We start from the raw sequence: 19,911 nt of genomic DNA, 5'->3' as shown, positions 1-19,911 counted from the left end.
ACCCCGGAACTTGGCAAAACGTCTGTATTCCATACTGCGCTGGGGGAAGTCTAAAAAATCGTACTGCTCACAATTACCCCCGGCCATCGGATTGAATACCGGACCACCATTTGGTGCCTGTTGTTCCTCATCTGACGACATATCTGCAACAATTAAAAGTTAATATTTTGTCAGAATATTAATAAAATTACGACAACCCACAAACACCACAGCCAACCCACAACCACCACAGCCCACCCACAACCACCGTCAAACCCTAACCCATAGATACAACCACCACCGTCCTAACCTCAACCACTCTAACAACCACCACCGTCCAAACCTAAACCACTCTAACAACCACCACCGTCAAACACGTCAACCGCCAAACACCACAACCAAAATATTTCAGAATAAACAAAAAAAAAAACCGTAAAAAAACAATAACAAAAAGGAAAGATGAAGATGTTACTAACCTCTTGTGGAAATTCGCACCGTATGGTTCGATACGGGATAGAAATGGTATACGGGAGAGAGTTGTGTGTGTTTTTGGTATGTGTGTGTTTGAATTGATTTTGATCTAGTTTTCCCTCTTTAGTGAGCTGAAATGTTGTTTGTGTTGGTATACACTCCTCATTGGCCAATACGTGGCTTATAGATTGCTTACCAGCAGCCGCTTATTGTGCTATGAGCGGCATATAGAGGCTGGTATACACCTCTCATTGCCCAATATGCTGCATATGATGCCTTTCTTTTAATAAAAATAGTGATGTAAATAAGTGTTTTTACATTATAAAACAATGTAATTAACATTTTTTTATAAAATAAATGTTGCTTACACTATATTCAAAAGATAATAGAATGTAAAATAAAAAAAATAAAACATAATAATACGATTAAACAGTTTTACGTGTTACAACGAGAACCTACAACAAGTTAATAAAGTCTCTTCGTACACTTCAATTACTACGAAGTAACTTCTTACCCTCTGAAAGACGAGACATGTACATTGTCTCCCACTCCATAGCTTCAGTACTTCGATACATATTCCATAGTCCATTCGGTGGAGGCATCGGACCATCATCCGTTAACTTAACCATGATGAAATGGCCATCTTCCACATAGGCAATCGAAAGAACAGAATGGCCCTCCGCCGGACCATCAAACATGGGAAAGTATGTTTGACAAACACCATTGCTTAAATGTTGAACAACCACACCAAATTTTTGAGCCACCAACAATCCGGCGTATGGCAAGAACATCCAGCATGCCATTGGTGCAGGTTCCACGTGCAACCAGTTTATTGATCGATATACTGTAGTGTAAAATCCCGGATCAAAAGAGTCAAGAAGAGGCATCCACCGGGCTTTGTTAATGAACATCTCATCCAGTAGCTCTTGGCGGACCCACATCCAAGCATTCTGGTCCAACCCCAAACCCATAGCCACCGATCGAAACCCACAGTTACCGTCAGGCTGGGCATCTTCCATATGTGTTATGTATCTTCGATACATAGATGGAAGCCAGTCCTTAAAACGATCGATCATGTTTTTGTACCTGTAATTGTAAAATATATTGTGGAAAATCTTTATCAGGGAAAATGTATGTATGGAAGTACGTAGGATATTATATAGGTCAATGATTGTTGACGTACCTATCCCCCACCAACAGTGGAAAATCTTCATCTATAATTTCAACTGTCTTTTTAGCCTTATTTTTCTTTGAACGACTGCGTTGCACTGCTGGCTTTTGAGCGTCCTCGTCCTTTTTTTGGCTTTTGCCTTTTGCTTCGGACCGGGTATCTTTACGTCTCGCAACCTCCTCCTTCTTTTTTTGTTGTGCTTTAGAGGTTGGGCGCCCCCGAGTATCTTGTTGTACCTCAGGCGGTTGATGGTCAGTCATACTTGGATTCACCACCTCCTGTATCTTCGACAACATACTTTTTAACACTATCGGTGGTTGCGCCTTCAGTTGTTGCATGACTCTGTCCATTTCCTCCCGAAGATTATTATCGTCTTCCTTAAGTTCTTCAGCATTGAAATCTAGTTTTGTCCAGAATTTGTCTACGGCGGCAAGAGGAATTTTGCAATCTGTATTTTAAAAACAATAGTTAGAAATGAGGGCGGGGGGTGGGTATTCATATGAAGTAGAATAAGCGGTTGAAGCCTGTTTTTATTACTTGTATTTTCCCACCACTCCATCCGACAAGCACATGGCAACCCACAACTCGTAAAAAGCACATGACCACAAGTCCCCCCTGCTGCGAGCAACGTACGTATCTTTTTCTTCTCCACAAGCAACAAATCTAGTGCTTTCAGGGAAACATTACCACGTAGGTTATCAAAGAATGATATCATATGGTCCCCCATTTTCAAGGACCGGCTATCCTGAAAAGTGAGGTTTATTTGTATGCGTTGTGACTCTACAACTTTGTCAACAAGCCACACAAGTCTATGGAGCGAGCTGTTTGGCCCCTTAAGGTATCTCTTAAACTTAGCATGTTGGCTTTCAGCTCTGTTGGTTGTATGTTGACCAAAGTTAGGGCTTGTGTTAGTCCAGGCTGAAACAAACTTTTCTTTATAGGGTAGTAGCCAGACAGTATACAAATAGTCCAAAACTCCTGAAAAAAAAAAAACAGAATATAACGATTTGTAATGTTTGTATTGTAACACCCCAACCAAAGGCTGAAACAAAATTTTTCTGATAAATTAACTATTTTTAAATAATTAATTAAACAAATACAACTATGTAATTATTGGATTAAATTGGTTAAAAATCGAATTTTGGGAAAAATATCAATTTTATATTTTCGAACATCATTCTGATGTTAAAATAATTATATAAAAATTTTCAGGTTTTATAAAATTAGTTTACTATTTTTATTGAATTTAGTAAGATTAAAACTAACTTAATTCATAATAATTAGATAAAACCGGAAATAATTATAGTTTATATTTTTTGTAAAACAGGTTTGATGTATATGAGTTTATAAAAATGTTAGTTTTTATAAAAGCGATAAAAAACGTACAAAATAAAATAAAAGGTGTGTGCCCGGTTGGATTTTAAGAAGTGTATAAAATAACTAATGTTAGGGTATATATCAGCTCCTGGACAGGAGGATAAACTGGTAAAGAAGGGGTGCTTTTACACGAGTGGTCCGGGTTCGATCCTTGCTAAGGGGCGGGTAATACAAGAAACCCCCCCTTTTTTGTTATTCTAATTAACGTAGTTAACTAAGTTAACTTCTTTTTTAAAGTATAAAACAACTAATGTTAGGGTATATATCAGCTCCTGGACAGGAGGATAAACTGGTAAAGAAGGGGTGCTTTTACACGAGTGGTCCAGGTTCAATCCTTGCTAAGGGGCGGGTTATACAAGAAACCCCCTTTTTTGTTATTCTAACTAACATAGTTAACTAAGTTAATTTTTTTTAAAGGATTTCTTATTCAACATTTAACTTGGTTAATATTTTAGAGTTAAAATAAGTTTCAAACAAGGCAATTTCAACCCTTATACTATAGATTTCAATAATTACATTTTATGCCCAAATACTTTGTAGTTTTAAATAATGTCAAAATAACCCCTAGACTATAACTTTCAATAAATGACAGTTTAGTCCCTGGACTTGGTTTTAACCATTTTTGTTATTCTAATTAACATAGTTAACTAAGTTAATTTTTTTAAGGATTTCTTATTCAACATTTAACTTGGTTAAGATTTTAGAGTTAAAATAAGTTTCAAACAAGGCTATTTCAACCCTTTTACTTTAGATTTCAATAATTACATTTTATGCCCAATACTTTGTACTTTTAAATAATGTCAAAATAACCCCTAGACTATAACTTTCAACAAATGACAGTTTAGTCCCTGGACTTGGTTTTAACCATTTTTTAAGCAAGTTTCAAACAATGACAAACAAGTCCCTCAAATTATAGTTTCATAAAATGTCAAAATAGGCCCCTATAGTTTGTAATATAATACGTACCTGATCTATGGTCGTCAGTCAGTCGCGTAAATAGCCGCTCAAAGTTATAATTGTATAGCGTCTCAGTGGGAGAATTACACAATCGAGACCAAGAAAGCTTGAATATTTTCCATTCTTCAGCCGTTGCAAATTTTGCCTTGGTGTGTTTTAGAATATTTTGTGAGATGTGCCACCGACATAGCAATTTGGATGCTTTTGGGAATAGTTTATCGCAAGCTTTATCGCAATCTGTTACTATCATGCGCGGTTCCATACCCTCTTCCAACAATCCTTTGAGGTTCTGTAGGACCCACAAGAAGTTATCCTGTTTTTCTTTAGAGATAAAAGCATGAGCGACACAAAACGACTTGTGTGTCGATGTCACACCCACAATTTGAACAAACGGAAGTCTATACTCATTAGTTTTGTAAGTGGTATCAATCATCAACACATGTGGGAAAGCACGCCACATATCGTACGAGTACCGATGAACAAAAAAAACCTCCTCGACCGCATTTGTTTCAGGATTCACCCGGGTGTGGTAAACATACCTTCCTTCATGCAACATTTGCTCCAATATCTGCATTGGAGTCCGATCACCGTACATTTTGACTTTAATCTTTTTTATCACGTTTTGTATGTCTCGTAGAATGCACACACTCTGTGGGTTTTGTTTTCTTATGGTTAAATGTATGTTCGTAGGCTCCATGTTTTGAATATAAAGTCTCTCTACCAATAATTCTTCGTCTGGGGTCAACCTTCTTGCAAACGCGTGACCCTCGAGAAATACCGCAGGCTCATGGTTATGATCCTTTTGCTTCACCACTTAGCTCCAATTGCCACTACTTGCGTCTAGTTTCCCTATCATTTTAAAAGGACACCCAATCTTCTTGCTACCAGAACGCCGAACTGTTGCTTTACTTTTGCATGGCCTCCACGGTCGCATTGCAACCATATCTTCACTGTCCTTGCTGACGAATCTTCACCTTTTGTTACCATTCGTTGGGTCACAATGACGTAACCTTTCGCAATTTCTGTTTTGTAAGCCCAATTCTTTAACTCGTGAAGTGTCGCAAATACCTGAAACAACGGTAATTTAAAACTATGTTTAAAACTATATTTGTTTAAAATCTAATAAACCTTATACATAACGAATAACACGTAAACAAAATCAACTTTTTCTAAATTCTAATAGGCACCCTTCTAATAAACCTATACATAACGAATAACACGTATACAAAATCAAAATTGTCTAAAATTTAATAAACATTATACATAACGAATAACACGTAAGTGACGGTAATGTTATACCTTTCCTTGTTTTTTCGGGTCATTAGCACCATCGTCCTTTTCACCACCATCGTCCCCGCCACCACCATCGTCCCAGCCACCACCATCGTCCCAGCCACCACCATCTTCCTCGTCTTGATCACTTTCCTCGAAGTGTGTAACACCTTTCTCGATTTCGTTCTCGTCTTCCTCGATGTCTAAAGCACCTTCCTCGGACTTTTTCTTGCGTTGTTTTTCCTGATGGGAATGGTAAGTCCCGTATGCATGTTTTTCCTGTTGCGGATAGCTTTGAGCCACGTAAGATGGTCCCGCCTCCTCTACGACCTGAAACAACTTAATGGTTATACTAAAATAACCAAAATGACAATATGCATTTTTTACCTGGTTCAAATCAGGCACCACGGACCGCACACTCCCTTCCTGATGCGAATGGTAAGTTCCGGCGTGTTGCGGACGCACGGAAACCACCTCCTCCTCACCTCGATCAACGCCGGGTAACCAAACGCTTTCGGAGACATATGACTCATTCGAAATTTCACCAAAAAAATATCCAAAGTCCCAATTCGACATCGTGATTCGAATCTAATTTAACCAGACCGTTTATTTGAAAATTTTTATCATTTTCATCACTTTTTTGGGATTTTTGAACATTTGTGTTACATAAATCCCGTAAGCTTGGGGTAAAAGGAAAAAATTCGAAACAATACGCAGCATATAGGGCCATGAGCGCGTATATGCGGATCACCTTTTCAGCCTTTTCAGTCTGAACTCAGCTGTCTTGTCAGCAATATACCTTAAATTCAGAGATTATAGTACCAATGAGCAGTGTATAATGCAATGAGAGGCGTATAGGGTTTAATGCTCCAACTACCACCTTTCTAATACAGCGCTCATAGGGCAATGAGGGTCGTATAACTTTACTTTCTCTGACATAATTAATGCACTCAAACCCTATACAACCCTCATTGCCTTATACGGGGCTGCTGGGGGGGGGGGGGTCATTACTTTTGAGGGATGTACCAATACCCTTACCCTTTCTTTTTCAATGTATGTACTTCAATTCACTCAATAAAAGAACCAAGCATTTGAGTCATTAAGATTGTGTTTGTGAGTGATCGATCATAACTGTTAAAACCAACACTCCGCCCCATCTCTGCAACTTCCAGTAATAATTTCAATAACAAATATCTACTTAAGTTGTTCGATTTTATTAAACATATAAGTTTTGCACGAATGAAGATCTTTTTATATGGCGCTATGTCGTATGCTAGAAAATGAATTTTCTTTTTATCGTAGGATCCATGATGGCAATTAAATCATCTAGAACAAGTGGACTTGCCATATGATGATAATCAAATGATCTAGAACGAAAGGACTGTGGACTTACGATTTTAGTTTATGTTGATTTTTTTTTAATTTTTAATCATGTTGCAATGCCATGTATAATTTAGATAGGGGGTTGCTAAACTACCCCATTATCCCATCTTTTACTTGTTGTACCTCTCCCCTTAAGTTTTTACATAAATACATTTCAAGCCTTCTGTTTTTTTATTTTTTTTATCTGTTTCATTTTTGTAACAACTCTCACTAAAATCAATACTTAGGATGTTAATTATCTATTAAGGAAACCCAAATTAAGATCCCCAGGTGATTCTTCACAAACCCTGAAAGTTTCAGAACAATCAGAATTAGGATCAGGGCCCCTAAAACTCAGGGGGGGTATTTCCTACCTGACGATTATCCTAATTATTCGTTGTCAACATAGAATTTTAAGAAGCTGTCGACTCAGCTAGGCTACCGGGACACATGGCAACCCTATGCTAAAAAGTAACCCGTCGCGCCACGCGACAGAGCTAGATTTCCCTGTCGCGACACGCGAAGGGGACGATTTTCCAGCTATAAATAGAGGGCTTTGGGACTTAGATTTTGGCATTTGAACGACGAGAAAACTCTCTCTGTAGGCTGAGATATCGTCTAAACAGTCCAACAACACACACAATCACTAAGTGCTGCTACGAATCAGGGTAATAATTCGATCACTATTACGATTCAACGTCCGATCGATTGAAACTATCCAACGATTGTTTGAGTGCTGCTCAAATTGAGTTTATACTTTGTTATTCGTCGTGATTTCGACTTGAATATTTGAGTATTATCCAATTTCGGACTATGCTCTGTTATTCGTTGTGAATCCGCTGAATTGTTAAGTATTGCACTTTGTCATTCGTTGTGAGGGTTTAATCTCGTGAATTGTCGTAAATGCTGTATTGGTTACTTACCTAATTTCGTGTGCATTAGATTATTAGGCTTATCAGTGGGCTAAACTCTATCCCATACCCTTACAATCAAAGAAGATAGGAAAACTAAGCAAAGCAAAACCAAAGGTGAGTTCACGAACTTTCTACAAGGCACGGCCATCCTCCAGAGGTAGGATGCCACTCCACTAATCTTCGCACACATGCCTGTAGGGCTGCGATGAGATGCGATGCGATGCGATGTGATACGAATACTAACCTTCGCACACATGTCTGGGAGACCGCGATACGGGCTAGTAAGCCAGTGAACCAACTGTTAATTCACTCAACTTTGTTGTTGACTCGTTGTTACATGCCTTGCAGGTCATTAGGTCCCTAGCTTAAGGAGCTTGCATTGGGAGGCGTGGTCGTTGTGGGGAAAACTTATATTAAACTTATGTTTTGCTTCCGCTGTAAACTCAAACTATGTTTTGACACCAATTGTATTGTGTTGGATTTTATAAATAAACTACATGCTTGTTCAATATGATTGGTGGCTATGATCCTGGGCATGTCACGCCTCCAAGGCGGGGTGGGGTCTTGGAGGGGTGTGACAGAGTGGTATCAGAGCCATTGGTTATAGTGAACTTGGTTTTAAAAAGGGGAAAAAGCTTTTTGATAAAACCGGACTATAACATGTACAGTAATCCGCAACGATGCTTCGCTCCAAGTGCAAGACTCAATACTTTACTGCATTCTGTAATATTCATTTTAAAAGTGTTACAGCTAAGGTTAAGTCTTCCCTAAGTATTTCATATATCCAACTTTAAGAAATATCTATCTGACGAATAGTTGGTAGTACCTCTTCAAGACATATAAGTGAATGAAAAATTTAAAGATTAGTTGAGAAACCACTTTATATATTGAAGACAGAAAGGTTAAGTTTCTCGAGCATAAAAGATTAGTACTGGTATCCTTACTTATTCGAATAAATCTCGAGGACGAGATTTCTATAAGGAGGGGAGAATGTAACAACTCTCACTAAAATCAATACTTAGGAGGTTAATTATCTATTAAGGAATCCCAAATTAAGATCCCCAGGTGATTCTGCACAAACCCTGAAAGTTTCAGAACAATCAGAATTAGGATCAGGGCCCCTAAAACTCAGGGGGGTATTTCCTACCTGACGATTATCCTAATTATTCGTTGTCAACATAGAATTTTAAGAAGCTGTCGACTCAGCTAGGCTACCGGGACACATGGCAACCCTATGCTAAAAAGTAACCCGTCGCGCCACGCGACAGAGCTAGGTTTCCCTGTCGCGACACGCGAAGGGGACGATTTTCCAGCTATAAATAGAGGGCTTTGGGACGTAGATTTTGGCATTTGAACGACGAGAAAACTCTCTCTGTAGGCTGAGATATCGTCTAAACAGTCCAACAACACACACACAATCACTAAGTGCTGCTACGAATCAGGGTAATAGTTCGATCACTATTACGATTCAACGTCCGATCCATTGAAACTATCCAACGATTGTTTGAGTGCTGCTCAAATTGAGTTTATACTTTGTTATTCGTCGTGATTTCGACTTGAATATTTGAGTATTATCCAATTTCGGACTATGCTCTGTTATTCGTTGTGAATCCGCTGAATTGTTAAGTATTGCACTTTGTCATTCGTTGTGAGGGTTTAATCTCGTGAATTGTCGTAAATGCTGTATTGGTTACTTACCTAATTTCGTGTGCATTAGATTATTAGGCTTATCAGTAGGCTAAAATCTATCCCATACCCTTACAATCAAAGAAGATAGGCAAACCAAGCAAAGCAAAAGCAAAGGTGAGTTCACGAACTTTCTACAAGGCACGGCCATCCTCCAGCGGTAGGATGCCACTCCACTAATCTTCGCACACATGCCTGTAGGGCTGCGATGAGATGCGATGCGACGTGATATGAATACTAACCTTCGCACACATGTCTGGGAGACCGCGATACGGGCTAGTAAGCCAGTGAACCAACTGTGAATTCACTCAACTTTGTTGTTGACTCGTTGTTACATGCCTTGCAGGTCATTAGGTCCCTAGCTTAAGGAGCTTGCACTAGGAGGCGTGGTCGTTGTGGGGAAAACTTATATTAAACTTATGTTTTGATTCCGCTATAAACTCAAACTATGTTTTGACACCAATTGTATTGTGTTGGATTTTATAAATAAACTACATGCTTGTTCAATATGATTGGTGGCTATGATCCTGGGCATGTCACGCCTCCAAGGCGGGGTGGGGTCTTGGAGGGGTGTGACAATTTTTGTTCTTTTTTGTTTTCTTTTTTTATTCTCAACGAATCCAAGGTTCCTATACATTACAACCAACGGATTACCGGCTAACATAAACATGCCAAAATCAAACTTATCTTCACATGCAATATAATTTAATGCACATTATTTAACTTATTTATATGAAAACTAGGTTATCACCTGAGATTGATTCCCGGGTAGGAAAAAATAATTTTAAAATACTCACAAGTGTATAGTTAAAATAAACTTAAATAATGTGACGTATTAGATAAGTTAATGACAAAGTGCATACTTTATTTTGGAGCATTCTATAAGCATAGAAGTGTCTCGGACTCACGCCGTGATAATTAAAAACACATGATACTTGCCCCCAATTTACTTAACGATGCATATTGCATGTTCAATGACATGAGCAAATGATGTTGGTCCTGTAACAACATGATGAGCAACTTTCACATTTTCATCATAAATCATAGGGTCTAGATACCTTTGGTTTCATATACGGTTTTCACATTTTCATATCTTAAATTATTGTCTATTTGATTACATTTTCTCCGCCAAATATAGAACTTCTTAATGAACTCACCTATGTTTCATCAGATATTAAACACCCACACATCAATATTAAAATCGAAAGTAACTTCTTTGATACATAAGGTCAACTGTATGAATCCTAATAAAGGGGGTAATAAATATAACAGATTAGTTGGATCAAATGCCCTCATCTTTAGGGTTTTTAGCAACCCCACATATTAGATGACACTAAATATGTCTAACTTTATCAACAATTCCAATTAATTAACAAAAAATATTGAAACTTTATATTCCTAAACATGATCTAGGACCCTATCTACATTGCAGAAAGAGGGAAAACATAGTTAACAGTTAGCTTGTTACATCTAGCATGAAACATTGGTTAACAGTTAAAGTTTGCTCACCCTTACACATGGCCCATAAACCAAGCAATTCAACTTTCCTCCTTTTCACTTTATAAATTGGCCATGAACCAGTTTCAACATGCAGGGAATACACCCATCTCTTCATAAGCCTATACATATACCTGAAAAATGAAAACCAAAATTAGTTTAGTGCACCTTTCTTTTATATTTTTCCTTCAAAATAGGTTTACTAAGAGTTCCAGTCTTTATCTGATAGTGAATTTGGATTTACATATTTGAAAGTCAGATCTTGACCTTATCAAATGCAAAATTGATAAAGATTTTGCCACTAACATATCATTAAAGGTTTCCAATTCCTAATGAAAAAATTCCCAAAAACTATTGACTTGACCATTTCTGATTAAAAAATATGTTGGTATGAATTCAGGCAACCACAAATGAATCAATCAATTATGTTGTTAAGAAACTTAATTACAAACATTATGGCAATGTGGCATAACTAATTTGTATCAATAGAAAAAAATTACCCGGTGCCATCAGCAACCAGAGCTATGCCAAAGGCTGTTTGGTTAAACAGAACACCCAAATGAGAGATCCCTCCAACGTAGATCAGCAAGCTCCTAATAACATCATCATTGTTTGGTGCCCAGTCAGCATTCACTTCACTGGGTATTCATAGAATATTATTGTACTGAATATGTTGGTATGGTACCAGTACGAGTATAGGTATGGGTACCAGTATTTTGGTACGGTGCCTGCTTCAATACCACTTTGTTTTTTTTTAGCACTCCATTGATCTTGGTATCCGTACCCATGTAGGTAGGTAAATTAGTACGAGTACCAAAGAGGCTAAATCATTATATGTACCGGTATTCAAGAAACCATATTACAACAATACGAAAATAAAGTATAATATCAAATTCGGTACCAATATCATATTTACTGAGTAGGCAAAATCGGTACCAATATCATATATTTACTGAATAGGCAAAATCGGTACCAGCATGGGTACGGATTCTAATACGGGTACGGGTATCGGTACCAGTATTTGAGAAAAAAATACCATCCCAAGATTAACATAACACAGCCGGATTCTCAAAATATATGTATTTTTTCCTTCCAAAATCAGATTTACTAAGGCTCCAAATTTTGTTGACATTGCAAATCCATACCAAAAGATAAAGCACTATCATATTTGTTTTAAATTAGTTATTTAAATATATTTTTAATTTTTAAACTATCTATGATGTCGTCTGGTTTTTAGCAATGTTGTAGAAGGCGCTAGGCGCTAGTCGGGCGGTGAGGTACCGCCTAGGGATTAATCGGGATTAATAGGGATTAATCAGATTGGACTTTTTAAGTATAATTTTACAAATTTATATATATATATATATATATATATATATATATATATATATATATATATATAAACTGTATACTTTTTATTAATAAATTTACAAGTTTAGGAGATAACTTTATACTTTTTATTAATAAATTTAAAAGTTTAGGAACCATATGTAAACTAGTGAAAGATACACGGGGTTAAATGTTAAAATACCTAAACTTAAATGTTAAACTAGGTTTAAAACTAAAATTTGGGCTTTAAACCATGGACCAGGTTTCAAAAATTGGGTTTTTTGGGTCAAAAAACATGTTTTTTGGGTCCAAAAACATGTTTTTTGGGTCAGAAAACATGGGCCCGATTAGTCCGATTTTGTCCGACTTTGACTGATTTTGACCATAACCGATTTTTTTTACCGACTAGCTTAAATTTAGGCATTAACCCACCGACTAGCGCCTAGGCACCGATTAATCGGCCGCCTAGGCCGATTTCTGTGACATTGGTTTTTAGATGACCGGTTTGCTTGTGAAAACAATGGATTTAACAATATACTATTAGTTAACATGTGCATTGAAAGTAAATATCAATTTGATTTCTCTAGTTAATAATTCCCAAATATTGTCTTTTTGGTAAATAACCTATATTTTCTCTGTGTGAGCCGGGGTTAGGATAGATGCGGCAATTAGCTCGTTTACTTATAGTAGGTCGATTTAGATTGCGTTTTAACTCAAAACGGGTCACATGGGTTTAAAATCATCTAAACTCAATGGAGGCAATATCCTAAACCGCTTTATTCAAACTTTTAGATCATAACTAAACACATTAAACACAACCCAACCATTTCAACCTTTACTAAAGTTGAAACATTTAAACCTGAACCCGTTTTGAACCGCTACTCAGCCCACCCAACCCGCCCATATAAGTGTTTTATCTTACTTTTAGCATCTTGCGATATAGTAGTTAAACCAAGTTAACAACCATACGAGCAATAAGGACGGTAAAATCACCAACCTTAGAAACTTTTTCTGCCAGCCCCTATGTTTCTTGCATCTTTGACCATAAGTTGACCGAAGAAACACCGAGTTCCCTAGCTACCTCAACATACTCGTTTGCATAATTTCCAGCTACTTCATTTGTTCTTTCCGGAGCTGTCATTGCTTTTTCTCCGTATACAGATCTGTATATTAAAATTAATGATATAAATTCATGAAAGCATACATAAAAACTGAATTTAAAACTGAATATTACGTTGCATATTGTTGTCACCCTTCCTCGTCAATAGGCGGAGGAGTTATAAGGACAATTAGCATCGTGTGGCAACTGGAGGGGTAGTTGAACACTGCAAAAATAGAATACTTTATAAAAATTTTTGAAAATCTTTTTTTTTTTTTTTGCAAATAGTATTTGTTGCTAAAAAAATAATTTGAACTATACATGCAATAAATTAGCACTTTTTAACATATACATGAACAAAATAAACCAAAAAATAATTTGAACTATACATGCAATATTTAGGACTTTTTAACATATACATGAACAGAATAAACCAAAAAGCTATTAGTAATTACTATTTGACATTTTCTCTTTAGGTGACACTTTCCCCATTCTATCAGTTATTTGCTTCCTCTACTGCTGCTCAAATCCAAACATATCAGATCCAGAAGACACAGTCAGTGTACCTACCTCAATGTAATCACATCAAAAATCAATTTAGACCTACAAAGTCCCCAAATCTAGATAAATGACAAATCAACACATAATTACCAAATACAGAGAAAATAACTAAAATATACATCTTTGACCAACTTTTTTCGAGAATAGACATCACGTTTAGACTTTTGAAAACTACTTAAACCAAACTAATGATCTCAAAACACATTTTTATTAAAATACATTTTAAATTAAACACGTTTAGAGACACATACCACATCATGATCATCCACCATTATATATGATATTTCTAAGAACATTGGCACTCGTTTTTTCAACTTCTCATACATCAATATCTCTTTAGTTGAAGACCTCATCCATGAAGTAAGCCTTTGTACGTAAGTTTTTCAAATCTCATATTGAAGTGTACACAAAGCTAAAACTGTTATTAGGAAATTAAACGGTGAGGATAATCCCAGGAACAAAGAAGGATGAATGAACAAAAAGGTCAATTAAGTCAATATACCTGCAACTGAAGGTGCTGTTTCTTTTGCTTTAAAAGCTTCACATGACTTAGATATATCTGTTATTGCATCCCTCATGTATGGCCGGAGGATATTCAAATCCCCAAGATCAAGAAACGTGTTGTGGACCTAAACAATTAAGTTTGACTAAGAAGTCTTATTACGCATCATAATAAATACACATTGGTACTTTTTCATCAACCAATTAAGTTTGATATCAAACCCAATTAACAAAACTACACAAGAGCTTACGAATCAAGATTTGTGAATCAATTTAGATCAATGACATGATTACCTTCTGTATGTCTAGTTATACAACAATCACCTCCCCTTAGCCTTTTCCACATTTTCTTAGATTACAGAACACGAATCACTACGAAAACGTTGGAAATTAAGTACACGAACAAAAAATTTCTAAGCCATTTAGTAAAATTAATTCATCAAATGCAGATTTGGAACAACAAATATCAGTATTAAACTAATTAAAATCGAGTTTATGAGAAAAAGACTTACCTTGATCGTTGTCATCTACTTTCAAAATTTCAGTCCCAATAGAAAACATTAAATGTACCATTATAAACACCTAAAACACATTATAGTATAGCCCATTCAACATTAAAAGTACTAAAACTCATACAAACCTTACCAGTAAGTAACAATTTAGGGCTTTTGGGTACAATTTTGAAAAACTGTAACCCTAGATGCAAAATTTCACAAAATTCACACTTCAGTCTGCATTATATTGGCAATGAGATAGATATCAACAAAAAACTGAAAACAAACCCTAACCTAAAACTCAAGATGGAAAAATGAAAAAATATATTTATAATTAACCCTAAAATTCAAATCCATTACAACATAACCATTCAATAGACCTAAAAATCATATAGAACCCTAACAATAAAATCAAAATTAGAAAAGTGAACCTCAAAATCGAACAACAAACCTGACAAAAAATTAACCAAGAGAAGTCCAGGCTGTACAGCCGACAACCTCCTCTCCGTCATTAGGTTCCCAGCGGGACCTTAGCCGAAGCACAACCGACTACTCCACTCAACGTCTTTGTCAGTTGGTAACATGACAAAGGGAGAACATATATCAGAGGAGGATTCCAAACCAGCTGAATCTCTTCAATCTCTGTACGGCTGGAGTTTTAGGGTTTGAAAAAGGAATGAAGAAACTAAAGAACGGATTGATCAGGTATATTATTCATTAGGGTTTATTGATAGAATCAACGTCAGATGGGAAGTTGAAGCAGAAGGAGGAGGATGAACAATAGGCGTGAAGGAGAAGAATGTGGCGATTGAGAAATTAGGGTTTTTAGATGGTGAAAAAAAGAAAAAGGTTCCTCAAATAGATAAATATATAGGGTCTGAAAACATGAGTTTGGGTTGCTCAAAACGGGATCCACGTGGAAGGAAAATACCCAGCTCATTTTCCCGCCAAAAAGCAATCCAAGAGGGCGTAATATTGCGACACGTGTCCCAAATTTTATTCGTTTATTATATATAACTAGCGATAAGACCCGTGTGCAAACACAGGTCGTTTCTTAGAAAACCATGCATAACACATATTGACAGAGAGTAAAAAAATAATTAGTGCAGACTTACAAAATTGAAATAAACTAATGGTCAATAGGTTTATTCAACAGCAATTCCATTATGTTGATAGCAAACTACTGTTGTCTATTAACTGTTAAAAACCTATGTTCCTTTCCAACAGACTTTCCTAAAAACTGTTATCCATTATCTCCAACAGAGCTTGCCAGATGGATAGATAGTAAGTATCAGATGTTAGTCAACCCATGTTAAAAAGGTCAGTCAACAGAAATTACAAAGGTTAGTAAACAAATGTTAAGGGAATAATGTTATTAACAAAGAATTTAGTACTCTCATTAAAAATGAGAGCTGCAAACACGAGTCGTTTCTTAGACAACCATGCATAACACATATAAATAAAACATATAGATACGTGTATAGATATTGTACTAAAACGTGTTATCTATTATAGCTAAAAGAAAACTATAAACACAGATTATCAGTTACATACAATTTAACTGTTTACCCAAAAAGATAATATAAAGTGTTTATAGACATAGGTACTTAATAAAATTTGAATACAACTTAATGTTCAACAAACGTTAACTACAAACATACAATCTCCTGCCTCAATAACTTTCAGCAAAACTAAATCAAGGAATCAGCAGACTTTAGAAATCAGCAGATCTTTATTCTCTCATCAACATTTCCTGGATTTGCCCTTTGAATTGGAGCTCAAAATCCAAGGAATCAGTATCATCTTCATACCTATCAAGCTGAAGGTTAAATAGATCTTGGAGGTCAACTGGATTCAGACCAAGTGCATTCTCCCTTGATATCTTTTCAACACTACCATTAGACTTAATCAAAGTCAATTCATGGGTCTGTTTGTCAGACTTCCACTTTACTATTTTTGGATCTGATGGGTTTCTTGAGAGAAGTTTTATTTGAGAGGAGTTTGGCGATTGAGGCCTGCTTGCCAACTTCTGAAGTGATTGACCAACTTGAGCTTGTAATTGCAATGAAGTATCATGCAATCCATATCGTAACTGATTTCTGATAGACTCTTTTCTGTACTCAGCATACCTATTTTCATCTTCCTCATCCATCTGTTGTTGTCTTTTTCTTTGGTTTAAGGCAGCGATGGATACATCTGCTGATGAGAACAACTTTTTAGAAGTAATGGTCTGCCAACGTCTAACAGTGGTTTCATCTTTGTATACTGGCTTTTTAGGAAGAGATGGATCTGTCTTTCTTCGCTCTTCTAACTTATTGTAAGCTTGATCAATATACTGCCTAGACCATTTTCCAATTTGTCTAGTAGTCCCAAACTTAGCTGCTACAAGTTCTGCCTTCATTCTTTTGTACTTCAACATTTCATCCACTTTAATCTTTTTGTATTGTTTCCAGTTGAGAGCAGATTTTTGCATTTGAGGATCTTTATTCATCTTTTCAATTCTAATAACTTCCTCATTAAGAGCTTCAATAGGCCAGTCTTTGAAATCAGACATGTAGGCTTCGTAGGGCTTGGTATCCATGATAGTGTTCAAGAAATCATTCCTTAATGTATTTTGTAGCTCAGCATTTGGTGATAGATTTGACATATTCTTACTCGGGTCTCTAGCAAAATCTTCCAACTTCATGACTTCACCAAGCCAATGTTGCATGCGAACTGATAACTTAATGTCTCCTAGCCCTTTACACTCTTCTATTGCCTTATCTTCTACTTGTTTTCCCTTTAGCTTCAGAAATTCATAAATATTCTTTGGAGTTTCGTATCCATGAAGAGATGGGAAGGTTCTTTTGGATGGATCATCCTCTGTGTAAAATTGAGTCATTTCATCTTGAACTACAAGCAGTTCCAGAGGTAAAGTTACTGCCAATGGGTTAATCTTTGTTGATGGAGGTGGGACGAATGGTTTGGGTGAAGTTTGAATGAATGGAGTAGCTAATAACAGAAATGGTGCGGGTATATCTTTTTCTTCCGTCTCTTCTTCATGCACCATAAATTTTCTCTTTTTTGTGTAAACAGATTTTGGAGAAGGAGAAGTTAGGGAAGAAAAAGGTGCTATGAGTGTAAGGGTTGATTGTGATGGGAATTGAAATTGGGTAGAATCAGTGGATTGACTAAAAACTGTTGAAACAACTGGTGTCTCAACCGCTGTTGTCTTAACATGTGTTGAAACATTTGTTGCATCAACAATTGTTTCAGTGGAGGTTGGCAGTGGTGATGAGGATTTTGTATTCTGCTTTTTGACATGTGGTTTTTCTAGTGAGAGTTTTGTTTTAGGTGTATTAGAATCTGGCTTCTTAGGTTCAACAGTGCTTTTAAGTTTCGCAATAGCGGTTGGTTTTTCTGGTGGTGATATTGGTTTAGGAAACATGACAATAGGAGATTCGTTGTGTTTGTGTGATTTTCTTCTATTTGACGTTCCAATGTTGAGCATTTCATCTTCCTCTTTTGTATGCTTCCTCTTCTGCTTTCGTTCAATCTCCTTATCTGTCTGTTTGTTAACGATATCGTCAATTCCATTTTTCTTACCAGTATCAGATTTTGCAGAAGTTTGCTTGGCAGGCTTTGGAATTTGTTTTGGCTGATTCCTTGGTGTTGGTTTGCCAAAGTTTTTCATGGAATCATTTCCCTCTTTTCAGCATCATCTTTTTCAAACACAGGTGCAGGGGTAGTACGAGTTAACTTTGCAATGCATTCTTTTATGCCCTTGATGTCAGCCTGTGTGTCTTTGTATCTTGCTTCAACCATCACTCTAATTATCTTCATGTGGGAATTAAGTTGAATCTCAGCTAGTTCCCTTTGAGCTGCAAGAATGGGTTGTACCGAATTCCAAAGCTCTTGGCATAACTGCTAATGAGAAGGTCGACTTTTGAAAGCATCCACCAACTGCTTCAATTGATCTTTCATATCAGCAACAGTTGTTTCCAAGTTGGATATCCTCTTCGTCAAATTCTGGTGTTCTAATCCATCACCTAACTTAATAGGATCATCTGAATTCCCACCAGAGGTGGTTGTATCTGCTTTTAAAAGAGGAGGTATCTCCAAAATCAAATGGTTACACACGGTTCACATAAATCAAACGGTTACAAACGGATCACATAAATCAGATGGGTACAACGGTTCACATAAATCAAACGGTTACACACGATTCACATAAATCAAACGGTTACAAACGGATCACATAAATCAAACAGTTACAACGGTTTACATAAATCAGATGGTTATACCGGTTCAAAACGTAAAACAATGTGCAAGCATGTTAAGTGAACATACATAGCAAAACATAACGAAATCATGTACTATAAGCGTACTAATGAACATAGCAAGTACATATTATAAAATCATGAAAAACATGAAAGTAACAAGTAGGCACATGTGTTCCACCCCAAACAGTTTGAAAACAGTAAAAGAGGGGGCTATGTACTCACTTGAGGATGCTTAGAAGTCTTGACTAACAACCAAGCAATGCTAGAGGGATCACGGAAATCAAACGGCACCTAATATAGGTAACTATGTTAATAAACTGGACCTAAATCGGAAGATCGGATAGAATGAGGTTTGGTAAACCAAATGAGTATTGGAACTCATGTGATATGGTTTAACAAAGCCTACATACTTAATCGGAACCTATCCTAAGTGCTTTCGACCCGTTACGACCCATTAAGGTAGCTTACGATACTTTAACACCTCGTCCGCGCAAAAACGCGTTCGAGACGTCTAACTAGTCCTTTGACAAGTATTATATGCCTAAACGTGTTTAAATATGTTGCATAATCAGTTAGGTGACAAATGTTTAGGTTACATATGCTTAACATCCAATTATGCATTAAAAGGGCATTTTGGTCATTTACCTAAGGCATATAAACTACCTATCATACAATGACTTAAAGTAGGTGACCATAAGGTATAACCTCGGAAGGTTATTCCCTATGCAACTATGGTCACTAAACATGCTTGGTCGGATCCTAATGATCGACTAAACGGGTCGAGTTCGAAAGTCTAAGCAGTGGTTTAGACCGCTTGACTTACGACTCTAAACAAGCACTAAACTAAAAGTGACGAGCTAAGCATGTTAAAACATGCTTAACTAAGTTAGAAAACAGGTTTTGATATCAAAAAAAGTGTTTTGATACCCAAGAGTAGTTTGGTTGCAAAATACATTTAAATGCACATTTTGACCAAAAC

The 19,911-nt window shown here is 36.6% G+C and overlaps 1 protein-coding gene and 1 long non-coding RNA gene across 10 annotated transcripts; both read right to left on the bottom strand.

Moving 5' to 3' along the window:
- Positions 1–893: 893 nt before the first annotated feature.
- LOC110870097 lies at positions 894–6,121 on the bottom strand. The gene is made up of 6 exons (XM_022120084.2): positions 5,615–6,121; positions 5,255–5,557; positions 3,965–5,023; positions 2,159–2,599; positions 1,634–2,069; positions 894–1,536 (listed from the first exon to the last, which is right to left on the bottom strand). Exons 3-6 carry the CDS (start codon positions 4,650–4,652, stop codon positions 939–941), a joined length of 2,163 nt encoding a protein of 720 aa, XP_021975776.2. The 5' UTR covers positions 4,653–5,023; positions 5,255–5,557; positions 5,615–6,121; the 3' UTR covers positions 894–938.
- A 4,261-nt stretch (positions 6,122–10,382) lies between these two features.
- Positions 10,383–15,520, bottom strand: LOC110872983. Of its 9 annotated transcripts, XR_004863856.1 has the most exons (9): positions 15,122–15,520; positions 14,689–14,758; positions 14,471–14,548; positions 14,178–14,304; positions 13,927–14,093; positions 13,250–13,340; positions 13,013–13,178; positions 11,187–11,279; positions 10,383–10,820 (listed from the first exon to the last, which is right to left on the bottom strand). It is a non-coding gene; the product is annotated as an uncharacterized LOC110872983 (long non-coding RNA). The 9 variants fall into 9 exon arrangements; XR_004863858.1 differs by lacking the exons at positions 14,471–14,548; positions 14,689–14,758 and adding an exon at positions 11,372–11,456; XR_004863855.1 differs by lacking the exons at positions 14,471–14,548; positions 14,689–14,758 and adding an exon at positions 11,396–11,456 and having other exon boundaries at positions 11,187–11,324.
- Positions 15,521–19,911: the final 4,391 nt, after the last annotated feature.

This window comes from Helianthus annuus, chromosome 8 (assembly GCF_002127325.2).
Source record: "Helianthus annuus cultivar XRQ/B chromosome 8, HanXRQr2.0-SUNRISE, whole genome shotgun sequence".
Lineage (NCBI taxonomy): Eukaryota > Viridiplantae > Streptophyta > Magnoliopsida > Asterales > Asteraceae > Helianthus > Helianthus annuus.
This window is presented reverse-complemented; position numbering and strand designations above follow the sequence as displayed.